General features: G+C 40.3%; 1 protein-coding gene across 5 annotated transcripts in view; it reads left to right on the top strand.

The window, feature by feature from the left end:
* The window catches only part of chd6 (chromodomain helicase DNA binding protein 6), a 266,089-nt gene extending 251,795 nt beyond the window's left edge, over nucleotides 1-14,294 (top strand). For all 5 annotated transcript variants that reach the window (XM_059652680.1, XM_059652681.1, XM_059652682.1 and 2 more), the window contains one exon: nucleotides 441-14,294. In XM_059652680.1, coding sequence (XP_059508663.1) covers nucleotides 441-1,331 — 891 coding nt within the window. In that variant the 3' untranslated portion in view covers nucleotides 1,332-14,294. The remainder of the gene's footprint in view (nucleotides 1-440) is intronic.
* Nucleotides 14,295-14,666: the final 372 nt, after the last annotated feature.

The following is a 14,666-nucleotide window of genomic DNA, read 5'->3' as shown; positions in this document are numbered from 1 at the left end:
TGGTGATGGGATCAGGCGTGTCCAACACACTACCCATGTTCAAATGTAAAAGATTGCCAATAAGCGCTGTATTCGATCTTGCAAGTTGCTTTCATGGTCTGCCCATATATTTCAAACAAAGAAGCTTGAAACTATACACTAGCGTGTGCCTAATCCCAATGGAAGGAATCACAGCAATATCGCAGATCATTTCAGTCTCTCTTGTCTTTCCTCCACTGTTCCATTTGAATTGTGGCTGAATTGGATCTTGCCTCTATTTGGGCTTCATATTCCTTTATACCCTTAATCCATCAAAAATCCACTCACTCAGTCTTAACAGGAAGAAAGTTACCTTTAACTAAAACTTTGTTTTGGTGCTTCTGACATTGAGGCAGATTGCTTCTTAAACTTGAGTGATGCTGCTGCGTTTCCTTAAATCGCTTTTAATTATGTTTCTTCAGGGCTTTCTGCCAGAGAGTAAGTTCAGCCGCATCCTGACTGAACCTGTGGTGAAGGAGGCCGGTGGTAGAAAGAGGGGACGAAGACCCAGGAGTGAAATGGCAAAAGCTGGGGGAGTTTTGACAGAGACAGCTACAGCAATGGGACCAATGTTCATGAATGGGCTCATTGCTGGGATGGACCTGGTGAGCCAGCAAAACCTCAGAAATATTCACAATCTTCAGCTGGCTGGGCTGATGGGATTCCCAGCTGGCTTTGCCGCCATTCCTTCTGGAGAGGATGGAAAGAGCAGTCTGAACATGTTGCCCATGATGCTCCCTGGAGTGGCTGGGATGTCTCATGTGTTTGGAGTTGGGGGGTTGTTGAACAACCCGTCGGTGGTGACGGGTACCAGCAGTTCGAGTACATCCACCTTGACAACGAGCACTTTGTCAAAAGAGGATGTGGGCGGCGAACAGAAAGGTAATACTGCAGAGTCAACAAAACATGAGGAAGGTTCTTCAACAGGAGATAAACCTGGTCCAAGCTCACCTTTCCCTGACTCTGGTGAAGCCAGAGTCACCACCAGCAACCCATTGTCCTTCAACCCATTCCTGCTGCACAGCATGCCCGCTGGATTAATTTACCCATCTATGTTTCTTCCACATGGCATCGGTATGGCAATGCCTAGCTTTGCACAAGCTGGACACTCTGAAGCAGAAAGCACCGAGAGCCCAAAAAAGAAGAGGAAGAAAGCCAAGGAGGAGACTGCACGAGATGGGACTGAACCCAGCCCACAGCAAACAACTGCTGAAGCGAGCACAGGAAAATCGACAGACTTCACTGCCGTGCAGGACTGTTCTGGGCAGGAGACTGAAAAAGACTCTGTAGAGGATACCCAGAATGCTGAGTAGAATTTGTATTTGCTTTTAGGTCAAATCTAGGTTTTCTTGATTTCAAAATTTAAACCATGTTTATAATCTTTTCCCTCCTGCCTGGTCTCTTTTGCCCCCCCACCCAGTGCTGTGTGCGGCTTAGGAACATAAAACGGTCATGTTAAATTCATCCAGTGAGTTCATTTTTAATATTATGTTCTTAATTGGGTAGCCACAATCTCCATAGCAGGAACTATAATTCAATTTCTGTGTGGAGATTATGGTTGGCTGATCTTTGTGGGGGGAGAGAAAGGTGGGGAGGCCACAAATATGTTGATTCTCCATACACCATCCAAAAATGTCATGCAAGGGGATTGGCACCAATGTATTCAATGCCTCTTGTTCTAGTTTTGTCAGTATTTCACCTCCCATTTTTTGAAAAACCGAGCAGTGGGATTCTGTCAGCCTAACCCTCATTGACTGGTGAGATGGAGAGGGTTCATGTGCTTGTCCTGCCTTTACACAGTACCAGTAGCCTGTTGGTGAGTGTGTTGTTAGGGGACACAATGTGGCTGTGCGGCACAGTTTAATAAACTAACAGGAGAGTGTATGTCATACGGTAATTGTTCCACTCTTAGTTTGTCAGAACAAATCAGAACTTCTGATATTCGGGATCGGGTAAATAAAAATGAAACAATGCCTCTTCAGGATTAATCCCTTTGAATGGTTTGCAAATTAGGCTTCTAAAAGCTGCATAAAGCAAAGATTTTTGGAACAATTCCCAGCATTTTTGTTATTGTCTGAGTTGCAAAACCAGTGGCCGTGCTTGATTCCTGAGATTGGACATAATATCACTAGCGCCCTCACAGTGCCACACGTGGTCCAATATTTGTAACCCTGTGTCCAGATCATTGTGCTATTTAAATCACAGAAATGTCGAAATGCTGGTCCCCTGATTTACAAAAGGTGAACTGATGCTGTGAGACTTGATTTAAGATCCAATTGGGTTAGATTTCACTGGTGTTAGTTGAAGATCACCAGTTATGAAACTGACTTTAGATGGTTACTGAATATGGCATCTTGTTTTGTTCACTGTCAATGTCAGTATTGATACCAGTTCTATCCCCGTGTTTAATCATCAAACCCAATCTGCCAGCCACACTGTGCTGGCCGACTACATGTGCCACATGTTGCATCTTGCTTTTCTCTCACCCTACTTAAAAATAATCAGTACTAATTTTAATCCTTCCAAATTTATAGGGCAGCGTTTTAGAATTCAAAGCCTTGGCTTCTCAGAATGTGATGCTTAAAAATAAGTGAAGTATTGGGACATTAGTTTCCCTATAGTGAGAGGGGAGAAGATCCTGATTCCTACTGTAGTTATTTTGTGTAATCATAAAGTTAAGTGCACGCAGTAGGTTTGTGGAAGATGAGCTTTTCCTGTTACAGTATAACACTTAATTTTTGAGGATTCTAATTTTGTTTTTATGAAGGCTTGGGAGACAAGACAGAATTATAATCTCCAGAAAGACTTCTTTCCATTCTTTTAGCATTTAGTTTAGTTAAAATTTAGTGAACTGTATCAATAAATTGTTTTATAAAAGAAATGTTTTAAAAGAGGGTCACCATGGACCAATGTGCTTGATCATTCATCCTGAATTCATATCCTTGCCCAGTTCACTACCAGTTGGTCCATTATTCCAAGGTGGGTGGCAGTGTAAGTACAGCCTGTTAGCTTTGATAGGATACTCTACCAAGTAACGTTGACAATGGCTCGTGCATCACATTAGTTATTACTTGACAAATCTCCCCATTTTCACCCCACCCTCAATGTTTGCTAAAAAGATGCCAGATTGCAGAGTAAAAGTGGCAGATTAACAGGTAAAGAGACCCTGTGTAGAAGTATCATAGTGGCAGTTTGTATTGAATTAAGTTTTTAACTCACCCAGCTCCTTTCCCCTTGCCCTTCCCTTGCATTTTCCTTAACAGTTTTGACAATACCAGCAGACTGACGCAGCAGGTGAACACTGTAGCTTCAGTTAAACCAAGTGAAGTCCCCTGGAGCTGAGTATCACATCAGGTCCTGACTGAACTTAAATATGAAGCTTTTAGTTGATTGTTTATTTCCAAAGGGAATATCAAGTCGCGAAGTATTCACAAAGTTTACTGTCCACTGAAGTTTTATTTTAAAATAAGTGTTGATTTTCATTTTCTTTACTGTTACAACCTTACGTAAGTTGTGGATTTGTACCAAGGTCCAAATGTTGAGTCATTCGTTATTGCATTATTTATTCATCTGTTGTATGTCAATGTGTTTTTTTTATTATATATAATAATTATTCTGAATCACTAACTAAAACATCCTGGCTCTCTTGTTTTTAAATCTTGAAGACGAGCAAATGGTTTCTGAATTTTGCATGGCAAGTTCATCTAAAGCTTATATTTAATTTTTTAAAAAATCAAAAAAGCTTATTTTTAATAATTTCCAAATCTTTTATGAATCAGCTTTTGTCCCAATAGGTACAATGTTTATTGAGATGGTGTCCCATCTGTTTGTCTGCACTGAGTTGGAGTCATAGAGTATGGAAACAGACCCTTTGGTCCGACCAGTCCACACTGAACATGTTCATAAACTAAACTCGTCCCATCTGCCTGCTGCTGGTCTATATCCCTCTAAACCTTTCCTCTTCATGTACTTGTCAAAATTCTTTTAAACATTGTGGCTGTATCTTCATCCACCACTTCCTCTGGCAATTCATTCCACACACTGACTTACTGTCTGTTTAAAAAAAAAGTTGTGTCTCATGTCCTTTCCAAATCTCTCTCCTCTCACTGTAAAAATATGGCCCGTAGTTTTGAACTCCCCCACCTTAGGGAAAAGACCTTCGCTATTCACCTTATCTGTGCCCCCTCCCCAGCCCAATGACCCTTATAAACCTCAGTGAAGTCACCCCTCAACCTCCTACACTACAGTGAAAAAATGTCTCAGGCTATCCAGCCTTTCTTTATAACTCAAACCTGCCATTCTCAGCACCAACCTGGTAAATCTTTTCTGAACCCTCTGCTGTTTAATAATATACTTTCTACAGCAGGGTGACCAGAACTGCCCTCAGTGCTCTAGAAGAAGCCTCGCCATATCCTGTCCAACCTCAGCATGATGTCCCGATTCCTATACTCACAGGTCTAAACAGTGAAGGCAAGTGTGCTAAATACCTTCGCCACCCTGTCTGCCAGTGACGTGAGTTCTGATAACCAGGGATTATTTTCTGAGAATAAAACTATGACTATGTACCAGGTTGCCCATAGTTTGTTATAAAGGTCAACATTCAACGTGAATTGCCCTGGATACAGCAAAGATTTCTGTTTGGTTACATTATCGCTACTTCACTATTGTCAAAGTGAATCTCTTATGCCTTTGAATCTGGTGAAATGTTCCAAAAATGTTACTGAGGAATGGTGGCAGAGGACAAACTTCCATGCATCAGACTTCAGGTGGCATTACTATATTGGCTGAATTTCCCCACCAACCCCAGCTGTGTGTGTATGTTTTGTTTATGTATACATGTAAAACATTTTTATACATGCGCACACATCCACACATCTCTCTCTCTCTCTCTCTCTCTCTGTCTGCTACACCCACCTACCCTCAAGCAAAACATTCTCCCTCTGTCTTCACCCAGCACCACATTGGAGACTGTTACCCTCTTGTCCATCTGTTAATCATGAACGTTGCATCTACTCTTCCCCCACTTTGGATTATATTTTTGAAAATGACCTGCAAGTTATACCAAGCAAAGTAAAAGAAATGTACTCTGTCACAATAGAGAAAATGTGGACACCACTGACCACATAACACTTTATATTGCTCAATCATCGTGGACAGAAGCAAACCATCCTTACATTAGTTAATGTCTTTAAATATGTTTGGCATGAGTTTGGACTCCTTGAGGACCTATCTTGACAGTAAAGTTAAACAGTGTTTTATAGTTCGCAGTAATGGGCTTTGTGGCATAATGAATTGTCAGTTCTAGGAGAATGCTATTGGATGAGGCCCTGTTAAAAAGTAGTACTTTTTTCAGTACTGTGCATGTTTGGCTAATGTAGGGTTTGCTCTCAAGGAGGTGCAGGTTTACACTATGACCCTGTCTGGCAAATTTCAAGTGATGGTATATGGCAGCATGAGGACTTATGATTAATGCCTTCAGTTCCTGATCTAAGGGACTGATATCTTCCTGTTCAGAAATTTCATGGCATGCATTTTTTTTTAAATTCATTCACAGTGGGGCATCATTGAGGGCATTACTGGCCGAAGGACAGTCAAAAGTATGGAGTCACATGTAGGCCAGACCAGACAAGGATGGTAGTTTCCTTCCCTAAAGGACCCAGATGGGTTTTTTTTTCTGACAGTCAACTCATGGTCATCATTAGACTGTTAATTCCAGACTTTTTATTGAATTCAAATTCCACCATCTGCCTTGGCGGAATTCGAACCTGGGTCCCCAGAATATTACCTGGGTATCTGGATTAACAGAATATTACCTGGGTATCTGGATTAACAGCGCAGCAAAAACACAACTAAAACTGTCACCTTCCCATTTACTTGTTTGGTCACTGTTTTGCACCACGTAGCAGCTTGCAGAAGTGTTCTATGAAAGGTCTTAGAACATAGAACAGTACAGCACAGAACAGGCCCTTCAGCCCACAATGTTGTGCCAACCATTGATCCTCATGTATGCACCCTCAAATTTCTGTGATGATATGCATGTCCAGCAGTCTCTTAAATGACCCCAATGACCTTGCTTCCACAACTGCTGCTGGCAACGCATTCCATGCTCTCTCAACTCTCTGTGTAAAGAACCCACCTCTGACATCCCCTCTATACTTTCCTCCAACCAGCTTAAAACTATGACCCCTCGTGCTAGCCATTTCTGCCCTGGGAAATAGTCTCTGGCTATCAACTCTATCTATGCCTCTCATTATCTTGTATACCTCAGTTAGGTCCCCTCTCCTCCTCCTTTTCTCCAATGAAAAGAGACCGAGCTCAGTCAACCTCTCTTCATAAGATAAGCCCTCCAGTCCAGGCAGCATCCTGGTAAACCTCCTCTGAACCCTCTTCAAAGCATCCACATCTTTCCTATAATAGGGCAACCAGAACTGGACGCAGTATTCCAAGTGCGGTCTAACCAAAGTTTTATAGAGCTGCAACAAGATCTCACAACTCTTAAACTCAATCCCCCTGCTAATGAAAGCCAAAACACCATATGCTTTCTTAACAACCCTGTCCACTCGGATGGCCATTTTAAGGGATCTATGTATCTGCACACCAAGATCCCTCTGTTCCTCCACACTGCCAAGAATCCTATTCTTAATCCTGTACTCGGCTTTCAAATTCGACCTTCTGTCTTGGAGTTTTAAAAAAAAACCTTTTGCACTTATAGAATAGGAAGGAAATGCCAACAGTAGTTACTGTTGTTTACAAAAGATCAAAACAATTTGACTATTATTTTGTTTCCCTATTATTGTAAGCTTCTTTGAACAGCAAAGGTCAGTGTCTGGACGGAACAGTCTGTAACAGGAATTTAAGTGATAGCAAAAATCCATTTGTCTCATTCCAGCAATTTCTTTATTTATTCCACTGCAGTGCTGTGGAAGTGATGTTTCAGATTAAGTATTACACAGAGTCCCATCTTTGTCTTCAGATATATGCAGCAGATTCCATGAGGCTATTTGTAGATGATAACCAGGAAAATCCCGTGGGTGTCCTGGCCAATATCCATCATATAAAAAGTGATACTGTTTTAAAAGAAAGTATGTGGGATCTTTTGCTCAAATTCACAATTGTTTTCCTCTAATTTTTTCTTGCATGTCAAGAATTTTAGAAATTAGGTTATAGCTGCACCTGAGAAATGAAAGTTCTTTTCTCCTCCAAGCAGTTGCCTACCTAATACAAGGTTGTCTCCAATTCAGTCAGCGGTAGTAAAAACTGCTGATGCTGGAGCCAGGGACAACACAGTGTGGAGCTGGAGGAATACAGCAGGCCAGGCAGCATCAGAGGAACAGGAAAATGAAGAAGGGTTCCGACCTGAAACGTCAGCTTTCCTGCTCCTCTGCTGCCTGGCCTGCTGCGTTCCTCCAGCTCCACACTGTTGTCTCCAATTCAATGTGCTTTAATACTGCTTGCTAATCTGCAGAATACAGCCTAGTCAGGTGTCTTCTGAAATGTTATATAGACAGCGGTTCCAGCTGGATTAGTGAAATCTAGTCTGTTCTCCTCAAAATCATGCACATTGTCTCTGTTCAGCTCTGATAAGGTAGAGAAAGAAATACTTGCCTTTTGATAACACCTTTCACAACTTTGTGATGCCCCAAAGTACATTTACACCAAGTACTTTTGAAATGTATAGTCACAGTTGAAATACAGCAGCCAATTTGCACACAGTAAGATTCCACAAAACAATTTGATAATGACTGGGTAATCTGTTTTCATTATGTATGTTTAAGGGAAAAATATTGGTTAGGACTTTGAGAAAACTCCCCTGTTCTTCACATAGTGTCATGCGATCTTTTGCATCTGCCTGACAGAGCAGATACCACCTCTATTTAACGTCTCATCAGAAAAGGCAGCACCCTCTGATGACACAGTGCTGTTGCAGTATTTCACTCGAGTGTCAGCTTAGATTTTTTTTTAATACTCATGTCCTCAGAATGGAACTTCAGCCCACACCATTTTAAATTGGGTAAAAATTATGCCACCTCAGCCACAGTTTATATTTCAGTATCTTTCTTAGAGTTGACAATAAACTGCCTGGTCTCTGGTCATTTGGCATTCCCTTTTTAAATAATAATTTATCAATTCAGTGGAATTATTCCTGAATCTGGAACATTTGCATTTTCTGTTTTTTTTTAATACTCAGGGGTTAAAAGACATCATGCCAAGAGATTGGTGTGCCTTAAGTCCCATTATGTATTACATTATCTTTTATTCACCACATTCCTCCTTTTGACTTGTTTTTGGGTTCCCTTGTGCCACTGGTATTTTTTTCTGGTCCTCCATTATAAAATAGGGTATTAAGCATTGATTTAACATGTCTTCTGTTTCCTATTTTTCACTGCAATCTGGCTGATTTCAGTGAACTCTGATTTCCCCTTGTTAATAAATTGATTGAAAACTATATTTGCAAGTTTCTTTTTCATGATCTTTGTGAACCTCATTTTGTTTACATCCCTCTGTTACTTTTTGTAGTTTTGATGGATGTCCAACTTCCATTTTGTTAGCCCTCCTCATCTCACTTGGTGTCCGTAACCATGTAAGTGGATCTTTTGGCTTTAAGAGGATCATGCACAATACTTTGAAACTTTCTGCAGTTGGTCCCCTGCCCAAAAGCTTGGCTTAAAGCGTTTCAGCATGCTCTTGTATCAAGTGTCAGCCATGGATTATTTGGTAGCATGTTTGTATCTCAGTCAGAAGGTTATTGGTGCAAGTTGCAGAGGGACACTTAAATCAAGGCAGTACAGTATGGAGGGAGTACTGTGCTGTCAGAGGAACTGTCATTTCAATGAGACATAAACTGAAGTTCCATCTGACTGATGCAGTAAGCCCCTTGGCAGTATTTCAAAAAGCAAGAGAGTTCATAGAATCCCTACAGTGTGGACGCAGCCATTCAACCCATCGAGTCCATACTGACACTCCAAAGAGCATCCCACCCAGATGCACCCTCTCCCTGTAATCCCCCATTTCCCATGGTTGACACACCCAGCCTGCACATCCATGGCAACTAGGAGCAATTTAGCTTGGCCAGTCCACCTAACCTGTGCATCTTTCGACTATGGGTGGAAACTGCAACACCCGGAGTAAACCCACACAGACACAGGGAGAGTGTGCAAACTCCACACAGTCAGTGGCCCAAGGATAGAATCAAACCCAAGTCCCTGGGCACAGTGAGACAGCAGTCCTAACCACTGAGCCACTGTGCTGCCAAAGTTATTCCTGGCTAGTATTTATCCCACATTCTTCTTCACTAGAAAACAGAAAATCCAATTGTCGTCATGTTGCTTTTTGTGGGAGTATGTGCAGTGTGCATATTCATTGCTGTGTTACCTACATCGCGATAGTAACTACACTTCAAAACTTATTTCATTGGCTGTGAACTGCTTTTGTTGTGAAAGTCACGACACGATTGGAAGTTTTGTTTTAATATCACCAATAAATTATTTTGATTGAAATACCTTTATTGATTGTGATAATGTCCTCTGAATTCCACTGTCTTAGTTTCTGAACTAAATAGTATTTAGTGCTAATGTCAGTCCTTTAATACCTCGCCTATATCTTTGTTATTGCCAGCAAAACAAGCCAGTTGCTTGTTCTGAGTTTTGTCTTTTGTTAGTGTCCAGTTTAATTGCACTGAGTGGTGTAATTTTGGAAAATGTTGGGAGCATGTTTTACCCACACCAGCATCTGGTCTGGAAAAGTAGAGCTAATGGCACCTCAAACATAGCAGGTTAGTTTAGCTTTCAGGTCCTAGTGAAATTCTAAAGAATGGGCCCACTAATCAGGAGGCATTTTGATGAAAAGTTATGTAATCGATTGTGGTACAGAGGAAGGCCATTTACCCTGTTAGGTACATGCCAGTTCCTCGTGGAACAATCAAATCAGCCCTATAACCCTCTTGTTCCTCTCATCCTATAAGTTTATTTTCTTCGAGTACTCTTCTAATATTCTTCTCTCTTTTTGCGTTGTTTCTATATTCACCAATCTGTTCTACGTCATTACCACATGCATTTTAAAAAACATTCTTCCATCCATTACCTCTTTCTCTCTTGCCCAAAAATATAAATCTCTGACAACTAGACCTTGAGGCATCAGGTATTAGAAAATGTTTTTCCCTACCTATGTAATTTAGGTTTGTAAGTTCGCTCAGTTGGCTGGATGACTGGTCATGAGGCAGTGTGATGCCAACTGTGTGGGTTCAATTACTGCACCAGCTGAGATTACCATTAAGGACTGTCCTCAAACTCTCCTTGCCTGATTGTCTGGTTAACCACCACCAAATATCTCTGTCGAATGAGAAAGCAGCCCTATGATCTGGTGACTTTATCGCACCATTATTTAATTTTGTAACCGCTGTCCAATCTCCCTTCAATATCCTTTGCTCCGAGAACAACCCCGGCCTTTCCAACCAAGCTGTGTAACGAAACCCCCATCCTGAAATATTCCAGTAAGTCTCCACAGCATGTAACCTCTAGGGGAGGTGAACGCCTAGTAGTATTATCGCTGGACGCTTAATCCAGCCAGATGATGTTCTGCGAACCCAAGTTTGAATTCTGCCACGATAGTGGAATTTGAATTCAATAAAAACCTGGAATTAAGAGTCTAATGATGACCATAAAAGCATTGTTGCTTTTTGGGCAAAACTCAACTGGTTCACTAATGTCCTTTAGGGAAGGAAACTGCAATCCTTACCTGGTCTGACCTACATGTGACACCAGACCCACAGCAATGTGGTTGACTGTCAGTGGCCTGCTGGACAATTAGGGATGAGCAATAAATGCTGCCATCTTGTGAATGAATGAAAAAATTACCTCAAGGATCCTCATGCACTGATAAAAATATTGTGACTAGAGCTGCACACAGTATTCTAGTTGTAGCCTAACCAGAGCTCTGTATAGTTTCAGGGTTTCAATCTTTTTTATTCGCTATTTCTCTATTTATGAAGTCCAGAATCCCATAACTTTTGCTTTCAGCACATGCTGCCAGTTTCAAAGATCAGTGTACACTGCCTGTTGTTATCCTTACTGCCAAAATGTATCAACTCTCACTTATCTGTATTAAATTCTATTTAACTTTGTCTGCTTATTCTGCTAGCCTGTTTATATGCTATTGCATGTAATGCACACATCATCCTCACTGCTGCTCCAAGTTAGTGTCATTAATGGCATTTTTAAGTTTTACTCTGTATTCCAATATTCAAGTCATTTCTATAAAGCAAAAAAGTGAACTGACCCCTGATCCTCAGAGAACATCGTTGTCTGTCTACCACCAGCGATAACTCTTGTTTCCTGTCCTTGAGCCAATGTACAATACTGGTGTTACAAGAACATTGGGATGGAGTTTTTTATTGCTTAAAAAAACAAATTGTGTGGTTCTTGATGTCAGAATTTGGCTTTAGGCGCAAAGGATAGCGACACGTCCAATCTCAGTCACACAGCATAATGAAGGCAAATAAGGCTCAATTTGCTTTTGAGTAGTTTTTTTGGTTTGAGCAGACCAACAGATGGGAGTTAAGTCTCTTTATAACATAATAACATGTCTGTAAAGTGTCCTGTGCAGACTTTGCATTACCTGCTACAAGACTCAACACTAAAAGCTTTGCAAAGAGGAGAAACAGTAAAAACTCTCAAACCATTCCTGCTTGTAGACCATTAGCCCTTTAATTATTTGCGTGTAATGATGAGTATATCTTGTGTGTTTTTTAAATAAACAATGAATCTTGAGGATTTGACGCAGATGAACGCAACACAGGGAGCCACTTTGATGTGTCAACCCTGAAGTCCTTTTACTTGAAACTAGCAGAAATCTTTCATAAAATCAATTGTATGAAATCAGATCCATGTTGAAAGAGCACTTTTAAAAGTGTCATGCAATTGCAATTAATCTCTAAATTAGTCCCCTGATATCAACTTTCTTTTTGCTCTTTATTGACTAAAAGCTGATAAAAATGATTAAGTACCCGGTAACAGAATCGAGGAGTTTGAACACATCAATAAGCAGAACCTGACCAGGATGAATAAATTGTAGCCTTTTAAAGCTGTACGTGTTACATGAGGTTACATTTAACCACAAGGCAAGCTGTACATTATGGGTAAATGAGCACAAATTGAGAGCAGCAAGAAATGGGCTACATATCACATGGTCAAACTTTTTGTAAATATACAAATATACTTGACACTATTTAAAATGCTGAGGGACTCTAGAGAATTATAGCAATAAATTAGAGAACTGTTATGTGTTGTATAAAGAAATTGTGAAGTATATTTCTGTTCCTCTGTTCATTTCAGTTAGCTTTGTTTTATACTGAGGCCACCATAGAATAATGAGTAAAAAAAATTAAAACTTTAGAACTGCTTAGATACTGAACGCTCTGTTACACAATGGCAGTGGAAAGTGAAACTAGACTGTGTGTAGTTTCTTCTATTTATCCTTTAATTTGTTGAGTTTTACTTTTTTATGGTATACCTTTTGTGTAATTTATATATAGGTGTACAGACTATACAGGTCACTGAGAGCAGTTTCACTTTGAGAGACGTTTTTAGTTTGTATCAATTTTATTTGGATCAAATAGCAATGTTAAAAGACGAGACCTATGTAGACAGACCCATTTAATCACAGATTTGTAGATGTTTAGTGTTCATGAAAGGTTTGTGTGTTCTTGTTACCTTGTGCTAACAAAACCCAGAAATAGCTGGGAGAATCACAGTTTCTAATTGCACCCATTTATTAATGCAAGATGTGAAGCTGGAATGTAAATCTTCAGCCATTTTAAAATCATTGAATATTGAACTGGAGTCCAAAATACTTACGGACAGAATTGCCCAGAAAATGTGTTTTTAAAACACACCTGCTTCACCTCTTTCCATCTGACTGAGGTAGTATTTACACTTTGAGTCTTGGTGACACACGGGTGTTCTATCTACCAAATGCTAACTGTGAAGTGGCAATGGATTTGTTTATCCAACACCCCTACGTTTTGATTTCTGACAGTGATTTCTGTTTTCATTTCTCCTCTTCTGGACCACTAAAGTAGTTTTCCATCCCACATGGTGGAAGAGGCGTTGCTTCACCAGTGAATGCTAAGGGGGTCCTGCAGATCGTACGGGCGAGTAACAGCATCATGATGTAGTTTGTTTACGATCAGATATTCCATTTAGTACTTTTCTTTCCCCCCCACCCCAGTAAAGCATTTCCAGTAGCCTGGCTTTAGGTACAAACTGTTCGGTGATGATTCAAGCACTGTGTTTTATTAACTTTTGTTTCCACTGTTGTTTCCATTGTGTCGGAAACAGAATAAAATTTAACTATCAATAAAAAATGGAAGTTGGTAAATTTTATATTTTAGATGTCTTAATTTCTGAATAATAGTTTAGCGTATTCTGTCTGTGTTGTACAGCAGGTCTCAAGACCACACCGTTCCAGTTGTCAGCAATGGGTGCTTAGTTGCCTAATAGGCAAAAGACTATCTCCAGACTCTCAGACTGGAACTTCAGTTTTCATGATGGCTACCAGCTATAGTTAAGAAAAAGCTTTGTCTGATATCAGCCAAAGTTAACACATTGAGAATGTTAAGTGTAAAATCTTTTTTCTGGTGTGGTTTGGGGAAGGGATGACCTTAATATTACTCATCTTGCCATATAGTGTGTGTTTGATGGTCCTAGTTGGTTTGCACTCTTGAACAAGGCTCTGGCCTGCGTTATTACTGCCCTGTCAGTTACATAACAAGAGCTCACTAACAGGAAGGGGAATTGAACAATAATATTACTATGACAGTTGCTCTATAGCTTAACTCGAGATGCTTGCATTACAGTTCTGTCAGTGAATGATTTTCACATCTACCAAGCAATATTTTTTCCCTAATTAGTCGAGGACACAAGTTGGAGCTGGCTTCCAAAATCAGGAGCAGCATAGACTTTAGATTTGAACAGTTCATAATGCAAGGCTTCTGTGGCAAAAAAAAGGCCTCTTTCTACTGTGCTTTCCCCTGTCTACACTAATGGCAGCCCGGCACGGATTCCCTCTGCTCTCAATCATTTCATCCTGGTTCCTATTCTTAAAACAAAGCCTTAGAGGAAGTGACGTTGTTTTCAAATTTAGTCAATGTTGCAATGCTGCGTATTGGATACCTCATTTATTTTGTATCAATATCCCCAACCTACTGATATAATTGCTCTTGTATCTAAATACTGTACCTGACTTGTCGAAAGCCTCAATAAAAAGTTAACAACCCGGCATAGAGCGGTGTTGATGTCTGAGGTCATGCAAGAGTTTCCGTCTCATTTGCTTAATGGAAGAATCTGCTATTGGGGTGGGTTTTTCTTTTTTAAAAAAGAAAATTTGCTTGAGACGTGTTTAGTTTCTTTCAGTTTTGCTTTTAAAAGGAACTAGCATTAATTTGTGGTCCAGTTCTTCCCTTGGACATGCAGCTTCAGCTGTATCTGACAGAACAATTGGAATTCAGCCTTCTGACCTCCTTCAGACTTTGATCAGTAATGGAAAGTAATGTAAGGATTTTAGGAAACAGATTATCCAATAAAGAGGATCTATTGTTTAGCATAAATAATTATTATTTTCACCTCCATCAGAGGAAGTGTCTGTTATTGCTG

The sequence above is a fragment of the Stegostoma tigrinum genome, chromosome 19 (genome assembly GCF_030684315.1).
Source record: "Stegostoma tigrinum isolate sSteTig4 chromosome 19, sSteTig4.hap1, whole genome shotgun sequence".
NCBI lineage: Eukaryota > Metazoa > Chordata > Chondrichthyes > Orectolobiformes > Stegostomatidae > Stegostoma > Stegostoma tigrinum.
Note: the sequence above shows the minus strand (reverse complement) of the source record. Positions and strands in the feature narration are given on the sequence as shown.